Genomic DNA, 14,081 nt, shown 5'->3' with positions numbered 1-14,081 from the left:
CCTGACCTTCCACTTCCCATTGGCCCCCTCACAGCCACATCTCCTGTCTTTGAGATGTCTCAAATCCTTCCTGGATTTGATAGTTGTAACAGCACTTTGCCTCACAGCAAATGAAGGAAAGCAATCAGAACAACAGCAAAGTACAAAGCAGCTAATAAATACAATTTGCATGGTCTTGTTTCACTTTAGATTCTGATTAGCTTGTTTTGCCTCAGTGGATTTATAGAGATATTGGGGAAAAGCATTTGGCCCACAGAGCAAAAATACCAAGTAGGTTTTAAAAAGAAGGCATTGTGAAAAGCGGAAAGCTGGTATTGTAATTAATGCCAAAGGTAATCCTCTGGCTACAGAGAATGCATTTGCAATTTACTGATAAGATTAGAATAAAATAAATGTTTTCTGCTTCATCACAGGATTTTCCCATATGTAGATGGCCTAAATACCCCCCCAGTCCTCTTGTCTAGTGCTCACTGCAGCCTGCCTCCCAGCTCATTATTCTGGGACAGTGCAGATGTTATAAGGCAGAGTAAGGAATCTGTCTGAAGGAAAAATCACAGAAGCAAAGACAGCAGTAGCGAAGATGTGGAAGTGACCTTTGGTTCAGGATGTTCCTAAACTACAGATTGCCAGAGCTGGAGGACATACTAAAAATAAGTAATAGTGTTAATTAAGCAATCAGTAATTCCTGCTTTTTTTCTTCTTGCATTCTTTTCCTAAACCTCCTCCTGCTGGCCATTGTTGAAAACAGGATACTCATCAACCTTTCATTTTACATAGTACACCACATTGCTGTTCATTGCTGTTCATATTTCTACATCCTTCCCTTCGATGCATGTTAGTCTAACCCATGTTACATCATTAGCTGCATGAAACCTTGTGTGTTGAGAGCACTTGCACTGAGATAAATAGGGCAGAGGCTGGGTTTGGTTTATCCTTCAGATATGACTTCTTCCTTTTTATTTCAATAATGCGATGTGCATATAAAGGAACACTGCTTTTATCACATCTTCACATTTCCCTCCTCTATTCAGATTCATATAAGTTAATGTAAATCAAATTATTTAAGTTTCTTAATGATGTCTTTTGCTAATAGAGAACTACGAAACTGAAGCAATAATATTCCATGCTGAAATTTCCAGTCTCTACTGACTCATTGGTGGTATGTATGAGGAAGAGAGGATGCAAAAAGCCTTCACTCTGCCCATGCTTTCATCCCCAGGCAGTTACAGATTCATTTCCCTTCTTTAAAGCCCAGCCTATGCACTCCCCTATGCGAATGTCTTTGATGAAGACAGGCAGTGTCCAGAGCTGTGGCCTTCAAAGGAGCTGCTGAGCCGTGTAGCAGAGAAATTCAAATCATTTACCTGCACATTCCTCACCAGCTGTTCAGCCCTAAATGGAACCATACAGCTTGGCAATACCTCTTGTAAAGGTCTATCTAATCTCTGAAGTTCAAGATAAAGTACACCTTGGTATGCAGATATTTACATCTGTTTTTTAAAAGCATTCCAACATTGCTCCATTTCAAATTGCAAGCCTATGTGGATTTCCTGAACTTCCTTTTCAAAGGGAATCCAGGCACTTTGCACATTAATATCCTTGTTTGAGCAATCCTTCCAACAGAAAGCAAGTCTGGAAAGCCAGATTACCAAAGTGACCTGAGAGAAAAAAGCTGGGAAGAGAGAAAGGTTTATATTCCCAGCATAGGTGTCAACTCTGGAAACTTCAGAAGCAGCTAAATGTCAGCCCTAAGTTCACATACAAGGTTCCTAACAGCACAGACCTCATCATGTTGCAGTGGCACATAAGCGTCTCTGGAAATCGGGACCGTGGTTTCCAAAGTTTATGAGCTAGAAGACTTTTTAGTCTGTAGACACCGGTTTAGATACTTCCTCCCCTGCTGTGACTGAGTGGAGCAATACCACTGGCTCCCTTTAGCTGTGTCCACAGATGTCACAGCTCTATGGAGCATCCCATGTCTCTGCCCATCTGACATATTTCAGGAACTGCTGCTACTCCATAATTTCTTTTACAGTGCACTAGCAATTCATTTGTCTGCTTAGAAATCTTGCAGTAATTTAAAGATAATGAATACCAACTCAAACAAATAAAGAATGTGCTTTTTTATTATCTTAAGGTTGACAGGGTATAGTAAACGCCTCTTTTCCCAGATGTTCCTTCCTGTCTTTTCCAAATGGCAAACTCACCAGGAAAGGACTCATTGTACTGATTAGTCTTCAAGTAACACTAAAAAATTATTTTCTCTTGCTGATAATGCCCATTTACCTCAAGAATCCTCTTATCCATGTCTTTTTCCATCTCAGCTGCTTTGGTTAAAATCTCTAAAGAGTATTGAAGGATATTAATGTGTGAATGGGTTATATATTTGCTTTTTTTTGTATTTATAATCTGCGTTGCAGATTATATTCCTTAAATGGTCAGCAGGTGCAGGATGGTGGTAGAGATTAATTGGTATGGAATACATGAAGCTAAATGGACTTCTTGGTAAGGCTCCTGTTATAAAAAAAAAAAAAAACAACAAACCAATAAACAACAAACCCAAACAAAAAAACCCCAAATATTTTTTTCATCTGAAAGCTAAAATATCTAAGATCAGTCCATTATTTACTTCTCTACTACAGGGATAACCAACCAAATAGCAAAAAAATCTAAGTTTAGAAATTAAAAAAAAAATTCTTCCTAGAAGCTAGTGCTGCAGTGTTGCACCTCTCTATCCTCCTTTTTTAGATAATTTACTGTAGATACTCTCTCTGAATGCTACAGGCAAGCACTCTCTGGGCCTGTTGTAGTGCTCAGCAAAGAAGTGAACCTTGCCTCTGCTGGGAAGTTTCCAGACTTTGCACCTAGATAAGAGATCTAATTGGGAAATGATGGTGTCTAGCTATAGCTCCTCCAGAGCATCATAGAGGTACCTCTGAATTGAAATCTTAGGGGGGCAACTCCTACAAGTATGCAAAAAATATTTTCCAAATTGATGTTTTTTTCTAATTTTCAAGCAAAAGATAGAGCAGACAGAATATGGGGTTGGGGTTAACAGATCTTGTTGGCTTTCCTTAAAAAAATGCACTGTCAAAGCTCATTAAGTTGTGCATTTATTTAATCTGTGCAACCCTAACAGCTAATTGGTATTCCTCTCCATTCTCTTTTCCCTTTCTCTATTCTTTTAATCCCTTTTGTTTCTATTCTTTGACACTTGGTTTTAATTAGCATGTGCATTAATCAGTGAGAGAACAAGACATCCTCCATGTTTGTGCAATGAGGCCTCCAGAATGAAATAGAGCAAGGCAGCTATGCAAGCAGATAGTAATAGCAATAAGCAAGACTGCATTTAACTAAAGCCCTACCATCTAAAGCCAATTAACCATCAATTAGTAAACATTTATTCAGCTCTTTGGGAAAAAAACATTCAAATAAGTGCAACAAATTAGCGTCTTCATTTATTTTTACTTCTGAACATTTGACTCAGTTTTCACTTATGCTGAAAACATGTATATAGGAATTCATAACATGAATCAGAAATAGAGCTTTATTCATTATTCCGATTTTCCTGGAGAGAGAAGTTTGCATGACAGAATGAAATTTGATTGTACAATAATCTACAGGAAAAGCTGGGAAGCTATATAAGCTTTGCATTTTTGAACAGTCAGTTCCCATAGCTGAGCAGCATAGCCTTATCGAGGGCAGAACAGGGGTGAATTGGCAGTACATTAGAAAGCATAATTAAAAGAGGGAAAGTTGAAACTACTCTGATGTCAGCTGTTTTCCTCCACAGGATATTGAGCCATTCCTGTCCTAACCAGATACTGATTGCTTAAAACTTAGTCCAGAAGTACCTGTCAAAACCATTTCCTCAGTTCATTTTGACATGCCGATCTGTGAGTAGATCCTGAGAATTTTCTGCTATTTAATGTTAGAAGTATTGGCCTGCTCTTGCTCATGGCTGTAGGAAAAAGGTCAGACCCTCCAGAGAGGTCACAGGGGTGCCCCCACTTATTAGAAAAGCTATGTAAACTTTATAGCTGAGGCTTCTGATCAGTTCCTATGGACTCAGAGGGGGCTGGGAGATGCTGCCAGGTGCTGCAAGAAGGTTTCTTGAAATTAGGAAGCTGCAGAGGACTGAAAGCCTTGCCTTCACAGTGGCTGTACATCCTTCTTCTTCCCCTTTCAGCATCAGTTTTCCAAGTGACAAGTGGTACCAAATAATGCAACATTAGAATACTAAAAGAGCTTTGTGATAGTAAGCATGAGCAGGTGTGGCAGGTCTTTCCAAGACAATGTACAGGCCCAGTGTATTTCGTCCTCTCCTGCCTCCCTTGTAGTCCTGAGCTTATCTATCCTGCACCTATGGCTTTCTGGTGTTATATCCAGTTTACTTCCTTTGCATTGTAAATGAGGTCCTCTGGCTGGTGAGATTGAGCTGCCCACACAAATGGCTACAGGAGTTATCTGGAGGGTAGGTCACTGTGAAGAAGAGTAGAAATACTATGAATCTCAGTAATTTTAACAATTGAATTACTAAGCACACTTGTGGAAACATCAGGCTAACTCCTGCCTATCTGTCCAGAACCTCCTCTCCAGAGTGGAAAAAACAGGGCCAAAAAAAGGTTAATCTGGGAGAGAGGAATAAGGCTTCATAGAAAGAGCTCCAATATTCCTACATGTGATAGAAAGTCAGTAGGTAACTTCTGGTGTCCCATGTAGCAGTGGTATGTCATGGGATAGCAAGAGAGGGAATATCAAGTTTTGACCACCAAAGTGCTGAAGCTGGAACTCTGCTCCAAAGACTTCCATGCATTTTTTATTTTCAGACATAGTAAAGCTGATGGAAATTGACCAAACAGGAACTGAGTGGAATTGGTGCTTCAGGATGTGTCAATTTAAAAGGGCCATGATGCATATTATCCTTTAATGAAAAATAAATCAGTCATTTTAAATTCATACAGATTTTCCATCAAAATCACTTTGTAATCTTTGTTGGTTTTAGTTTGGTTTTGGTTGTTGTTGTTTTAAATAAATTATTAACTTGAGAAATGCCACTGCTTTAGGGAACGTGTGATTTTAGTCCTTCTTCTAACACTGAATTTTCTATGGCCTTGTTCCACCACTTGGTTTCAACTTCAGGTTTTTGAGTACTTCAGTTTGTGTGTGAGGTAGGTTTAGTTTATCTAAAAGTGTCGATAACTCTCTATCTGAGAGTGTTCCCAAAACCTGCAGCACTTGTTCAGCTGAAACCCAAAACTGTCAACAAGCAAAGCAGAGATCATTTGGGATACTTGAGTTTTCATCACAGGTCTGCCAAGCATCTGTGTAACAGTGCTGTATAGGGCATCTGGGAGTGTAAAAAAAGAAAGTACATTGTATTGCAGTAAGTTCAATGTGCAAATATTTATTAGGATAACATTCACATAGTTACATAGTGAATTTTTTATTCATTATTTTCTCAGACTAATGTTAATTATATTGATTTGTTGAAAGTAGGAGTAAATAAGAGGATAATTACATATACTGAGTACTGTATATTACCAGAACTTGGAGAGTTTTCTGTCAAAATAATATTTGCTGTAGCACAACAGAAAACTGAAATTTATGAGATCCACATTTCCAAGAAAAGCATGTATACCTAGCAAAAAGTAATATTTTTTTTTTCAAGTCTGAGTAGTCAGTAATGGAGTTCTACCACATGCTTAGAAGATTCTTTTGAAATAGTATGCTGGTGGTCAGAAAAAACCCAAGAGATTACTACACCCATTAGTGCAGTCATGCCTCCATTCAGTCCTACCCTCCCAAGTCATCTAGTAAGATAAGCAGGACAAGGTGATGGGAAGAGCAAGGATCATACATAAGCATCTGTGAAAAATACATAAATTGTTCCCATGCATATAGACAATATGTGAATATTGTCTAACAATTCTAAACAATATTGTGAATATTACTTTAAAATTTATCAAACTATATATCAGTTCTTAACCTTCTGAGAATTGACTGTAAATGGATACTATAAATTTGAATTTGTCTCAGTCATGTACTTAAAGATATGTGTTACTGTTTAACCAAGGATGAAAGAAAATTACAGGATGTTCAGTCCTTTGCAAAGTTTTTTTTTTAAGCTTTCTGCACTGCTTTTCTACTTTTCCTGTTTTCAACACTGATTTTTCCTGATGAAGTCAATGGAGTAATTCAGTGTCCTATTTTTATTTATTCTATGTTGAAATACAAGATTAATAGCAACAAAAACATTACAACAGTTTCTGATTTACTGGGCTTTTCACACCCCACCACAGTTTACATATCACATTCGTTCACCTTCATGACCATGTTTTTTCTTAGCTATTTTTAAAAGCAGCGGGAAAGCTGAGACCTATATTTTTATAACTGCCCCTTTTTTTTTTTCATGGAATCAGAGAATGGTTTGGGCTGGAAAGGACCTCAAAGTTCATTTAATCCCAAGCCCTCTGCATGACCAGGGACACCTTCCACTAGACAAGGCTGATCCCAGGCCTCATCCAACCTGGCCTTGAACACTTCTAGGGATGCAGCATCCACAGCTTCCCTGAGCAACCTATTCCAGTGTCTCACCTCTCTCACACTAAAGGGTTTCTTCCTAATATCTAATCTAAATCTACGGTCCTCCAGTTTAAAACCATCAACCCTTGTCCTATCACTACATGCCCTTGTAAAAAGTCCCTCCCCAGCTTTCCTGGTGGCTCCCCTCATGTACTGGAAGGCCAATATGAGGTGTCCCCAGAGCCTTCTTTTCTCCAGCCTGAAGAAGCCCAAGTCTCTCAGCCTGTCTTCACAGGAGAGTAAATATACAAGTGTAGAGTAAATATACAAGTGTATTTTTTTTCCTTTTAATTATTTTTCTGAAAAATGGAACTAGATAAGCAGAAGTCTGGCACCACTAAGGTGGTAAGTGACAGAAACCACGTACCTAATTGTACTGTCCCAGTGCAATTACAGCCATGCAAAATCTACCTGAATTCAGTGCATTTAATGGTGAGATGGACCAACAAGGTAAAAGAGTCAGGACTCATGTCTAGACCCAGTCTGTGAGCACTAATGAAATAAAACACAAAGAGGAATCACAGTGTTTTCCCCATCATCCCTGCATTAAAACCCAGGGAGTGTAACCCTGGGGAGCATCCCCTGCTACAAGTGGGATCTCGGGACCCAAAGCAAGATCCTTCCCCAGCCGCCACAGCCAACACAGATCTTCCCACTGATTAATGCCTTCCTTCCACCTGCATGGCTGTGACAAAGCTCCTGTCTCAGCCACAGGGACCTCATCAAAGGAATGGAGGGCCCAGGGCACAGGAGGAAATGCCTCCCACCTCTGCAATGCTGGGGTCAGAGGGCAGTGGCTCTGGGAGGGCAGCGGCCGCTACCAGTGCTTCCAAACCCAGCGGAGAGAATGAAAAGCCTCAGAGAGGGAATCTGGGCGTTGCTTGCTTCAGGAGTGCTGAATAAACAAGGGAACATGTATTTAAAGAAATTACCCAGCTTAAATAAACAACTGGGAAAACGTGTCAGTAATTGGATTACTGGATATCACCGACTATGGCTTAATTTTAGAGCCAGGACTGACCTGGAAATGACCTTGCTAATGATTAATAGGATTTAATAACCTGGTGGCCCTCCAAGGTGGACAGGTGGAGCTTCCTGTTGAGAGTTTTTGAACAAACATTGCATTAATCTTTTTTTTTTTTTTTTTTTTTTTTTTTTTTTTTTTTTTTTATCACTGTCTGTAAAAAATCTGCTTCTACAAATGCATTATTAAAAATACTCCAGTGGAATTTCATCAGTGGACTTGTTCCTATTACCCAACTGAAAAGAGGGCTGTGAGTATGTAGTAAGACCACCCCCTGGGGTACTAAATAATACACAGGCAGAAGTGGTTTCCTATTCCACTTATTCATGTACCCAGTGATGAGGAGGCTGTCCCAGCTGGTAAAGCTTCAGAAGATTTAGTCTCATGCTGATTTTAATGTAATGTTGTCATGAATGTTAACAATTCCTCAGATTCCTCACATGATGCTCTTCCTCATCAAGACAGTCTCAAGGGGATGCTGGGAGAGGTGTATCATAACAAAATCTTCTCTCATTTGGCCCTGACTATTAACATGGGGGGCAGAAAGAATATAAAGCTATTTAGAAGGTCAAAAAAGGGTTCAGAAATAAGGGAAAACTCATTTGTATGGTTCCTTCACTCTAATTTGAAATGGAAAGATGCCTGTATGTATATAATATATAGCCAAGAAAAATTAGTTGTCTGACTTGAAGTGTCACTGGTCTGATTGTGACTTCTTTATTCAAAACCTATTGGAGACAAGAGATAGTTACCAAAAATGGGTTTTGTTTTAGATGAACCCTCCTTGTAGTTCTGTGGCTAGTCTTGTGAGGTTTCTCCAATAAAATGGGAAAAGGTGGGCTGACTACCTAACCTCTTTCCACCCAGGTAGTAAAAGAGAAGTGAATTCTTTCTTTCTACTCTTTCCTGCAGAAAGTGAAGAATTTAAGTGTTGAAGGAACACAGAGAATCCAAGGGAGTCCAGAGCAACACCTGAGACTATAAGCATCATGTATTGGTACATACAAGCTCACAATGAATTCAGTTTTGCTCCCTCATCTTTCAAAGCAAGGCAAACATGTCCTGTTTTCAGCCCTATTCCTCAGCATGGTCTTGAATGCAGTTAACAAGTCTGCACAATTAATGTCAATACTGCTTCAATCTGTTCTTTGAGATGCATGTTTTTAAAGAAGAATTATCATTAGAGCTGTTATCCCTTGTATATCCTTCTACATACTTTATACATAGACCATTATCCTTTATGTAATTATTTTCAGTTTTTATTCAATGCATAGCTTTTAATGTGTTAAATATGCAATTAAAAACTATTTCTCCTTCCCAGAGTAAGTTATTTGATTATCAACAATGGTATTCATCAATAATCCCCATAAATGGTAAAAGCTGTAAACTCAAATTTATAATTAGATCAGGTATATTCTTTGTTGTTGTTAAAAAGGAAACAGCCTTTTGGCCAAGACTGTCAGTGTAAAAGCCAAAGAAAATATTAGCATTGTCACTGGTACTGAACAATGTAAATACTTCTCTATATTAGGAAATTTCAGTGGGCTCATCCAGAACTATGCCTGGGTTTAAATCACTGCCAATTTCTCTACAAAAGGTAACCTAAACAGCTGTGGAGAGGTTCATTGCACACCTCTTCTGTGGTTTCCTGGATTGTTCCCAAAATTTTGGGTTTGCAGTATACCCCCTCAGAGACACTTTTGTGAGGGACTGCCTTTTTCTGTGGAATAAATTGCTAGTTGTGGCTAGAAGAGGTGTTTTTGCAGGAGGATTTGTTGTGAGAAAGCAACCTAAGAGGATATTTTCCTTGAGAAGCGGGGAGGAGTTGGTGGAGCAATTCTCCCACAGTCAGGGGCAGTCTCCAAGGAGCTGGGATGGGTAATGTGAGCCAGGACCCTCCCACAGGGTCCAGCCGGGACCAGGCACCACAGCAGGCTCACAGTGTGTCCATCACCCAGGGCTTTCCTGGCTCTGGATTTGGGTATGAGCACCAGTAACACTGACTGGGGTTTCGGTATGATGCAGGGAGTACAGTGAGGCACAGGTGCACCACTGGCAGTTTACACTGTTATCAGTTACTAGTAATTTCTGCTTCGGATGCTACTGCACTTCTGCCCACCTCCTACCAAAATGAGCAGGGTCATGCCCCCACCTACCTCACTCTACTCAACAGAAATTGATCCCATGTACCCCCAGAGACAGCCAGATGCTTGCAGCTGTCTTAGCACCATCCTACCTCTCCTACCTCTGCTCCTGGCTCTGAGTCAGTTACCACCTGTGGGCTGAGGCAGCAGAGCTATCACCCACCTAAGCTGAAATATACTAATGGACCGTATGTCACAATCTGAGATTCACTGATTCTACCAGATTGTCTTGTCTCTTGGCCATTGTTGATTTGTGGATAAGTAATTTCTGTTGATGCAGAATGACATGATAGAAATGGTTTCATTTAAAAGAAATTACTGAAGGATCTGCTGATGTGTATAAGAAGAAGGGAAGTACATCAATATTGTGTCAGAAGAAAAGAAAAGTGTTATGTTAATGTGGTTACAAATAAAGAAGAAAGCAATAAAGAGTAAAGGTACTTATTCTGGTGGTAGAAGAAGATTGGAAAACCAGCACTAAGAGTCACAGTGTCTGAAAAAGCAAATAATTTGCTCAAGTATATATGCATACAAATACCTATGGGCAATGTATAAATACCAGGGGCAGTAAAGAGCAAGCAATAGCACAAGCAAATTTTGCTGCAAATGAGGTTAAAGCATTAATAGCAGTTGCCTCACAGATGGTAGCTGATGATGCCTGTGTGATATTTATAATAATATCTGCTGAGACTTATACTTTAACAACATCCCAGTATCCAGAGCAGTCTGCCATCATACACACCCAGCAGGAGTTCTCCTGCCCTCCACCACCCAGAGCTCCAGCAGGAAAACTGGAGCTCCCAGATAATGGGTTAACCAGTAAATGGTTAATCACTGACATAAAGGATTTTAGAAATAACAGAGTTGTAGTCTCATCTGTCTATTAGGAGAGAGTTGAGACAGAGGTGTTATGTTGTGCTTGTGGATGCTGGAACATAGTAGAGCACTGATAAGTATTAAAGTAATGTATACTGAGTTGGGCAAGTGTTCAGAGTCAGCTGAATCATACAGTCTTATAGTACTGTTTTCTGATTAGTAAATTTGATTAATACCTGCAAAAGTCTGTTTAGTCATCACAATTCTTAGAGCATGGATTCATTGCAATCAATATGGCTAAAGTTAAGGGTTGAGTAGATAACATTTGATCAATGGGTTGAAACTATGGAAAAAGACAATTTTCTTAAGTGTTGTTTGGAAAAGATGACTTTTGGTTAGCACTCATACCAAGCACAGAGAAGTAGGCTTCATTTTTATTTCCCAGTTCAAAGGTGTTGAATCCAGTATTTTATTTTTTTTTTTTCAGTTTTCCTGGAGAAATGTGAGATGTTGAATTTAGTTGTCTTGAACAAGATGTTTGGCTTTTCCAAATAACTCCTTCAAAGCTGTGAATTCCACCTCCTAGGATGCAGCACATTTATTGTGGCTTATTACCTCTCCCTGCTCTCTTACCTAACATGAGACATTGCTCGCTGTCTTTGTAATCATGACATTTGTGTTTCCTTTCCACTTATTTCTGCTGATTATATCACCTTTTCTCCTTCTGTTCTCTAGATTTGATTTGAGTAGATTCTTAAACATATAAATGACACAACTGTGGATTTATTTCCAGGTTGTTGTATGTATAAGGTAGAATTTTTTTTTTTCCTGTGGAATATGTCTTCCTTACTAAGATAACAGAAACACAGAATGTTAAAGATTGGAAGGGATGTCTGGACATCTAACTGCCCCTGCCAGAGCAGGTTCACCTAGGGTGGGCTGCACAAGATGGGATCCAGGTGGATTTTGAATGTCTCCAGAGAGACAGAGACTCCACCACCTCTCTGGGCGGCCTATTCCAGTGCTCCACTACCCTTACAGTAAAGAGTTTTTTCCTTATGTTTTGGTTGAACATCCTGTGTTCCAGTTTGTGACCATTCCCCCTTGTCCTGTCACTGGACACCACTGAAAAGCATCTGGTCCCATCCTCCTGACATCTACCCTTTAGGTATTTATAAGCATTGAACTGATATCAGTTCCACATTTGACATCCATTAGTAGCAGAGAGGGAGCCTTTTCTACTTCTCATAATCCAAATACTTGCTCTCAAACACATTTATCACAAAGGCAATTGTTAGATTCAAGAGGTAGGATGATATGAAAAATCTTGCTTTTCTGGCCACTCAGTGCATCCAATGAAACCATTCTTGCATTCCTCGCACCGCCGAATTTCCCCGTGAGTACACAGGATGTATAAAAGCTCAGGGCCAGACGCATGATTATAGAACTTAGATGAAAACAGATCTGATATAACTGTTCTCATTATTTTCTAATGCAGACGAGGCTCCAATGTCTCACTGACCTTGGATATGAGCAGTTTGGGAAGCATCGAACCTTTTGTTGCCGTGCCAACCCCACGCGAAAAAGTAGCGATGGAATATTTACAGTCAGCTGGCCGCATCCTCACACGGCAGCAGCTTCGGGATGCAGTTGCATGTTCTCATTTTCTTCAAACAGAATTTATGGTGAGTTTAACGGCAAGCCCCTAAATGAGTATTTTTTGACAGAGTTGGCACAACAGAAACTGGGAAAATAGAAGTGGGTAATGATTTTGTTTGGAGCTTAGGAGCAGATCACAAACACTTTGCTGACAGAAAACACAGTAATAATTGGGCATTTTGTTTGGCCCCGTGTAAACATCATGTATGTCTGTAATTTGAAAACTACATTTTAGTCACTCTAAATGACTTTTTGGAGCAGAGAGGGACACGAAAAAAAGTAGAAGCAGCTCCTGAGTCAGCCCAATGTCTTTAAAAAGCATTCAATATAGAAAGCCTAACATACTCAAAATAAACAAAACCAAATTAAGTGTCATGTAAGTGTATTTAATATTAAAAAGGGTAAGAATCTAAAATGAAGCGAGTGGCTAGGCAGAAACAAGTCATAGCACAAAAACTCAGACACGAAAAACACATGATGAAATATTTAAGAAGACATGACAATAAGTGGTGTTGCAGAACAGATAGATGAAAGAGGCTAAAAGAAAAGAGATACCTTTTACAAAGGGAATAAAAGAGAGCAGTTGAATGTGAAAGCTCAATAAGGCAAAGCAAAAAGGGCTGTGGATTTTAAAAAAATGAAATCGTGACTTCATTTTTAAATTGTTCAAAAGCGGGAAGCTTACCAAAGGGTGCAAGAATCAATATAACATAAAAAAACTAGAAAAAGGTTAAGACAAGGTAAAGCAATAGGAAGTGACTGCATTACCTATGTTGGCCATGCTACAACTTAAGGAATTTCCTATCTCTGTGACAGAAGTAGATTCAAGCAGATCGGTGGAGGATCTGACTGATACTGCAGCATTAACACAAGAGATTCAAGGAAAAAGCAATACAATTCATAAAAACTACTCACTGGAATAAGCTGCTAGTCACACAGGAATTCTACAGGTTGTTCATATATTAAATTACCCATTTATTTACTGGGCAGGTTAATACCTAACATCTGGACCCCTGTAGCTGAGGAATCAGAGAGCAGAAGTAACAGCAGTTTTTCAAAAGGGCTTCAGAAGAGGCCTTCTGCCTGGCTACCAGCTGCTATCAGAAGAACCTAACATAACCCAACCTTAGCATAATTTTTTTAGCTTTTACAACTCATTAGCAAACTAAACTAAAGAAAAAAAAAACTTTTAAAGATTGGTTTAGTAGCTCAAATGTAACAAATGTGACCACGCAGAAATGTGTATCCCAAGAAGGTATTTAAGAGCAGGAAGACCTATCCAACCCCTAGAGCACACCACAGGTTTAACAAAGACACAAACAATTCAGTTCTTATTAAACATGCCAGAGCATGTGATCCCTCAGGTTTCATTTTGTTTTCAATTTGTGCATATATCTAATAGAATAGATTATGAGTGCCATCTTACTCTAAAAATAGTTTTTCATTGTGAATAATTGCATCTGACAAAGCAGACCTTTTGTTCACCTTTAAAAAACTCAGGTTTATAGTAAAAGTCATTTATGAAAAATATATCCCTTGGTTTTTTTATCAAAAACTGGTCAGTGTACATCAAAAAAATTACAAGCATCCAACATAATTTTATCAGTAGTTATGCCATAGATTCCCTGTCATTCTGCTGCTTGGGCAGGAAAGCTAGAAGAAATAACTTCATCTTGTTTAAATCTCCTGTGTTAGTAGGACAGTTCATACAGACAACTGGGCACCTCCATAGAAAACCATTTCCTTTAATCCTCTCACACAGCATTCATACTCAGCTTTGGGGCAATAAACTCACTTTTTGTTTGTTCCCTCAGGGGGGCACAACATGACTTTGAACACTCAGTATTTCCACA

General features: G+C 39.2%; 1 protein-coding gene across 2 annotated transcripts in view; it reads left to right on the top strand.

Moving 5' to 3' along the window:
- PTPRR (protein tyrosine phosphatase receptor type R) overlaps positions 1 to 14,081 on the top strand; it is a 137,582-nt gene that overhangs the window by 93,365 nt on the left and 30,136 nt on the right. For both annotated transcript variants that reach the window (XM_071766786.1, XM_071766793.1), the window contains one exon: positions 12,068 to 12,254. In XM_071766786.1, the coding sequence (XP_071622887.1) occupies positions 12,068 to 12,254 (187 nt within the window). The remainder of the gene's footprint in view (positions 1 to 12,067; positions 12,255 to 14,081) is intronic.

The sequence above is a fragment of the Heliangelus exortis genome, chromosome 1 (genome assembly GCF_036169615.1).
Source record: "Heliangelus exortis chromosome 1, bHelExo1.hap1, whole genome shotgun sequence".
In the NCBI taxonomy this organism is placed as follows: Eukaryota; Metazoa; Chordata; class Aves; order Apodiformes; family Trochilidae; genus Heliangelus; species Heliangelus exortis.
This window is presented reverse-complemented; position numbering and strand designations above follow the sequence as displayed.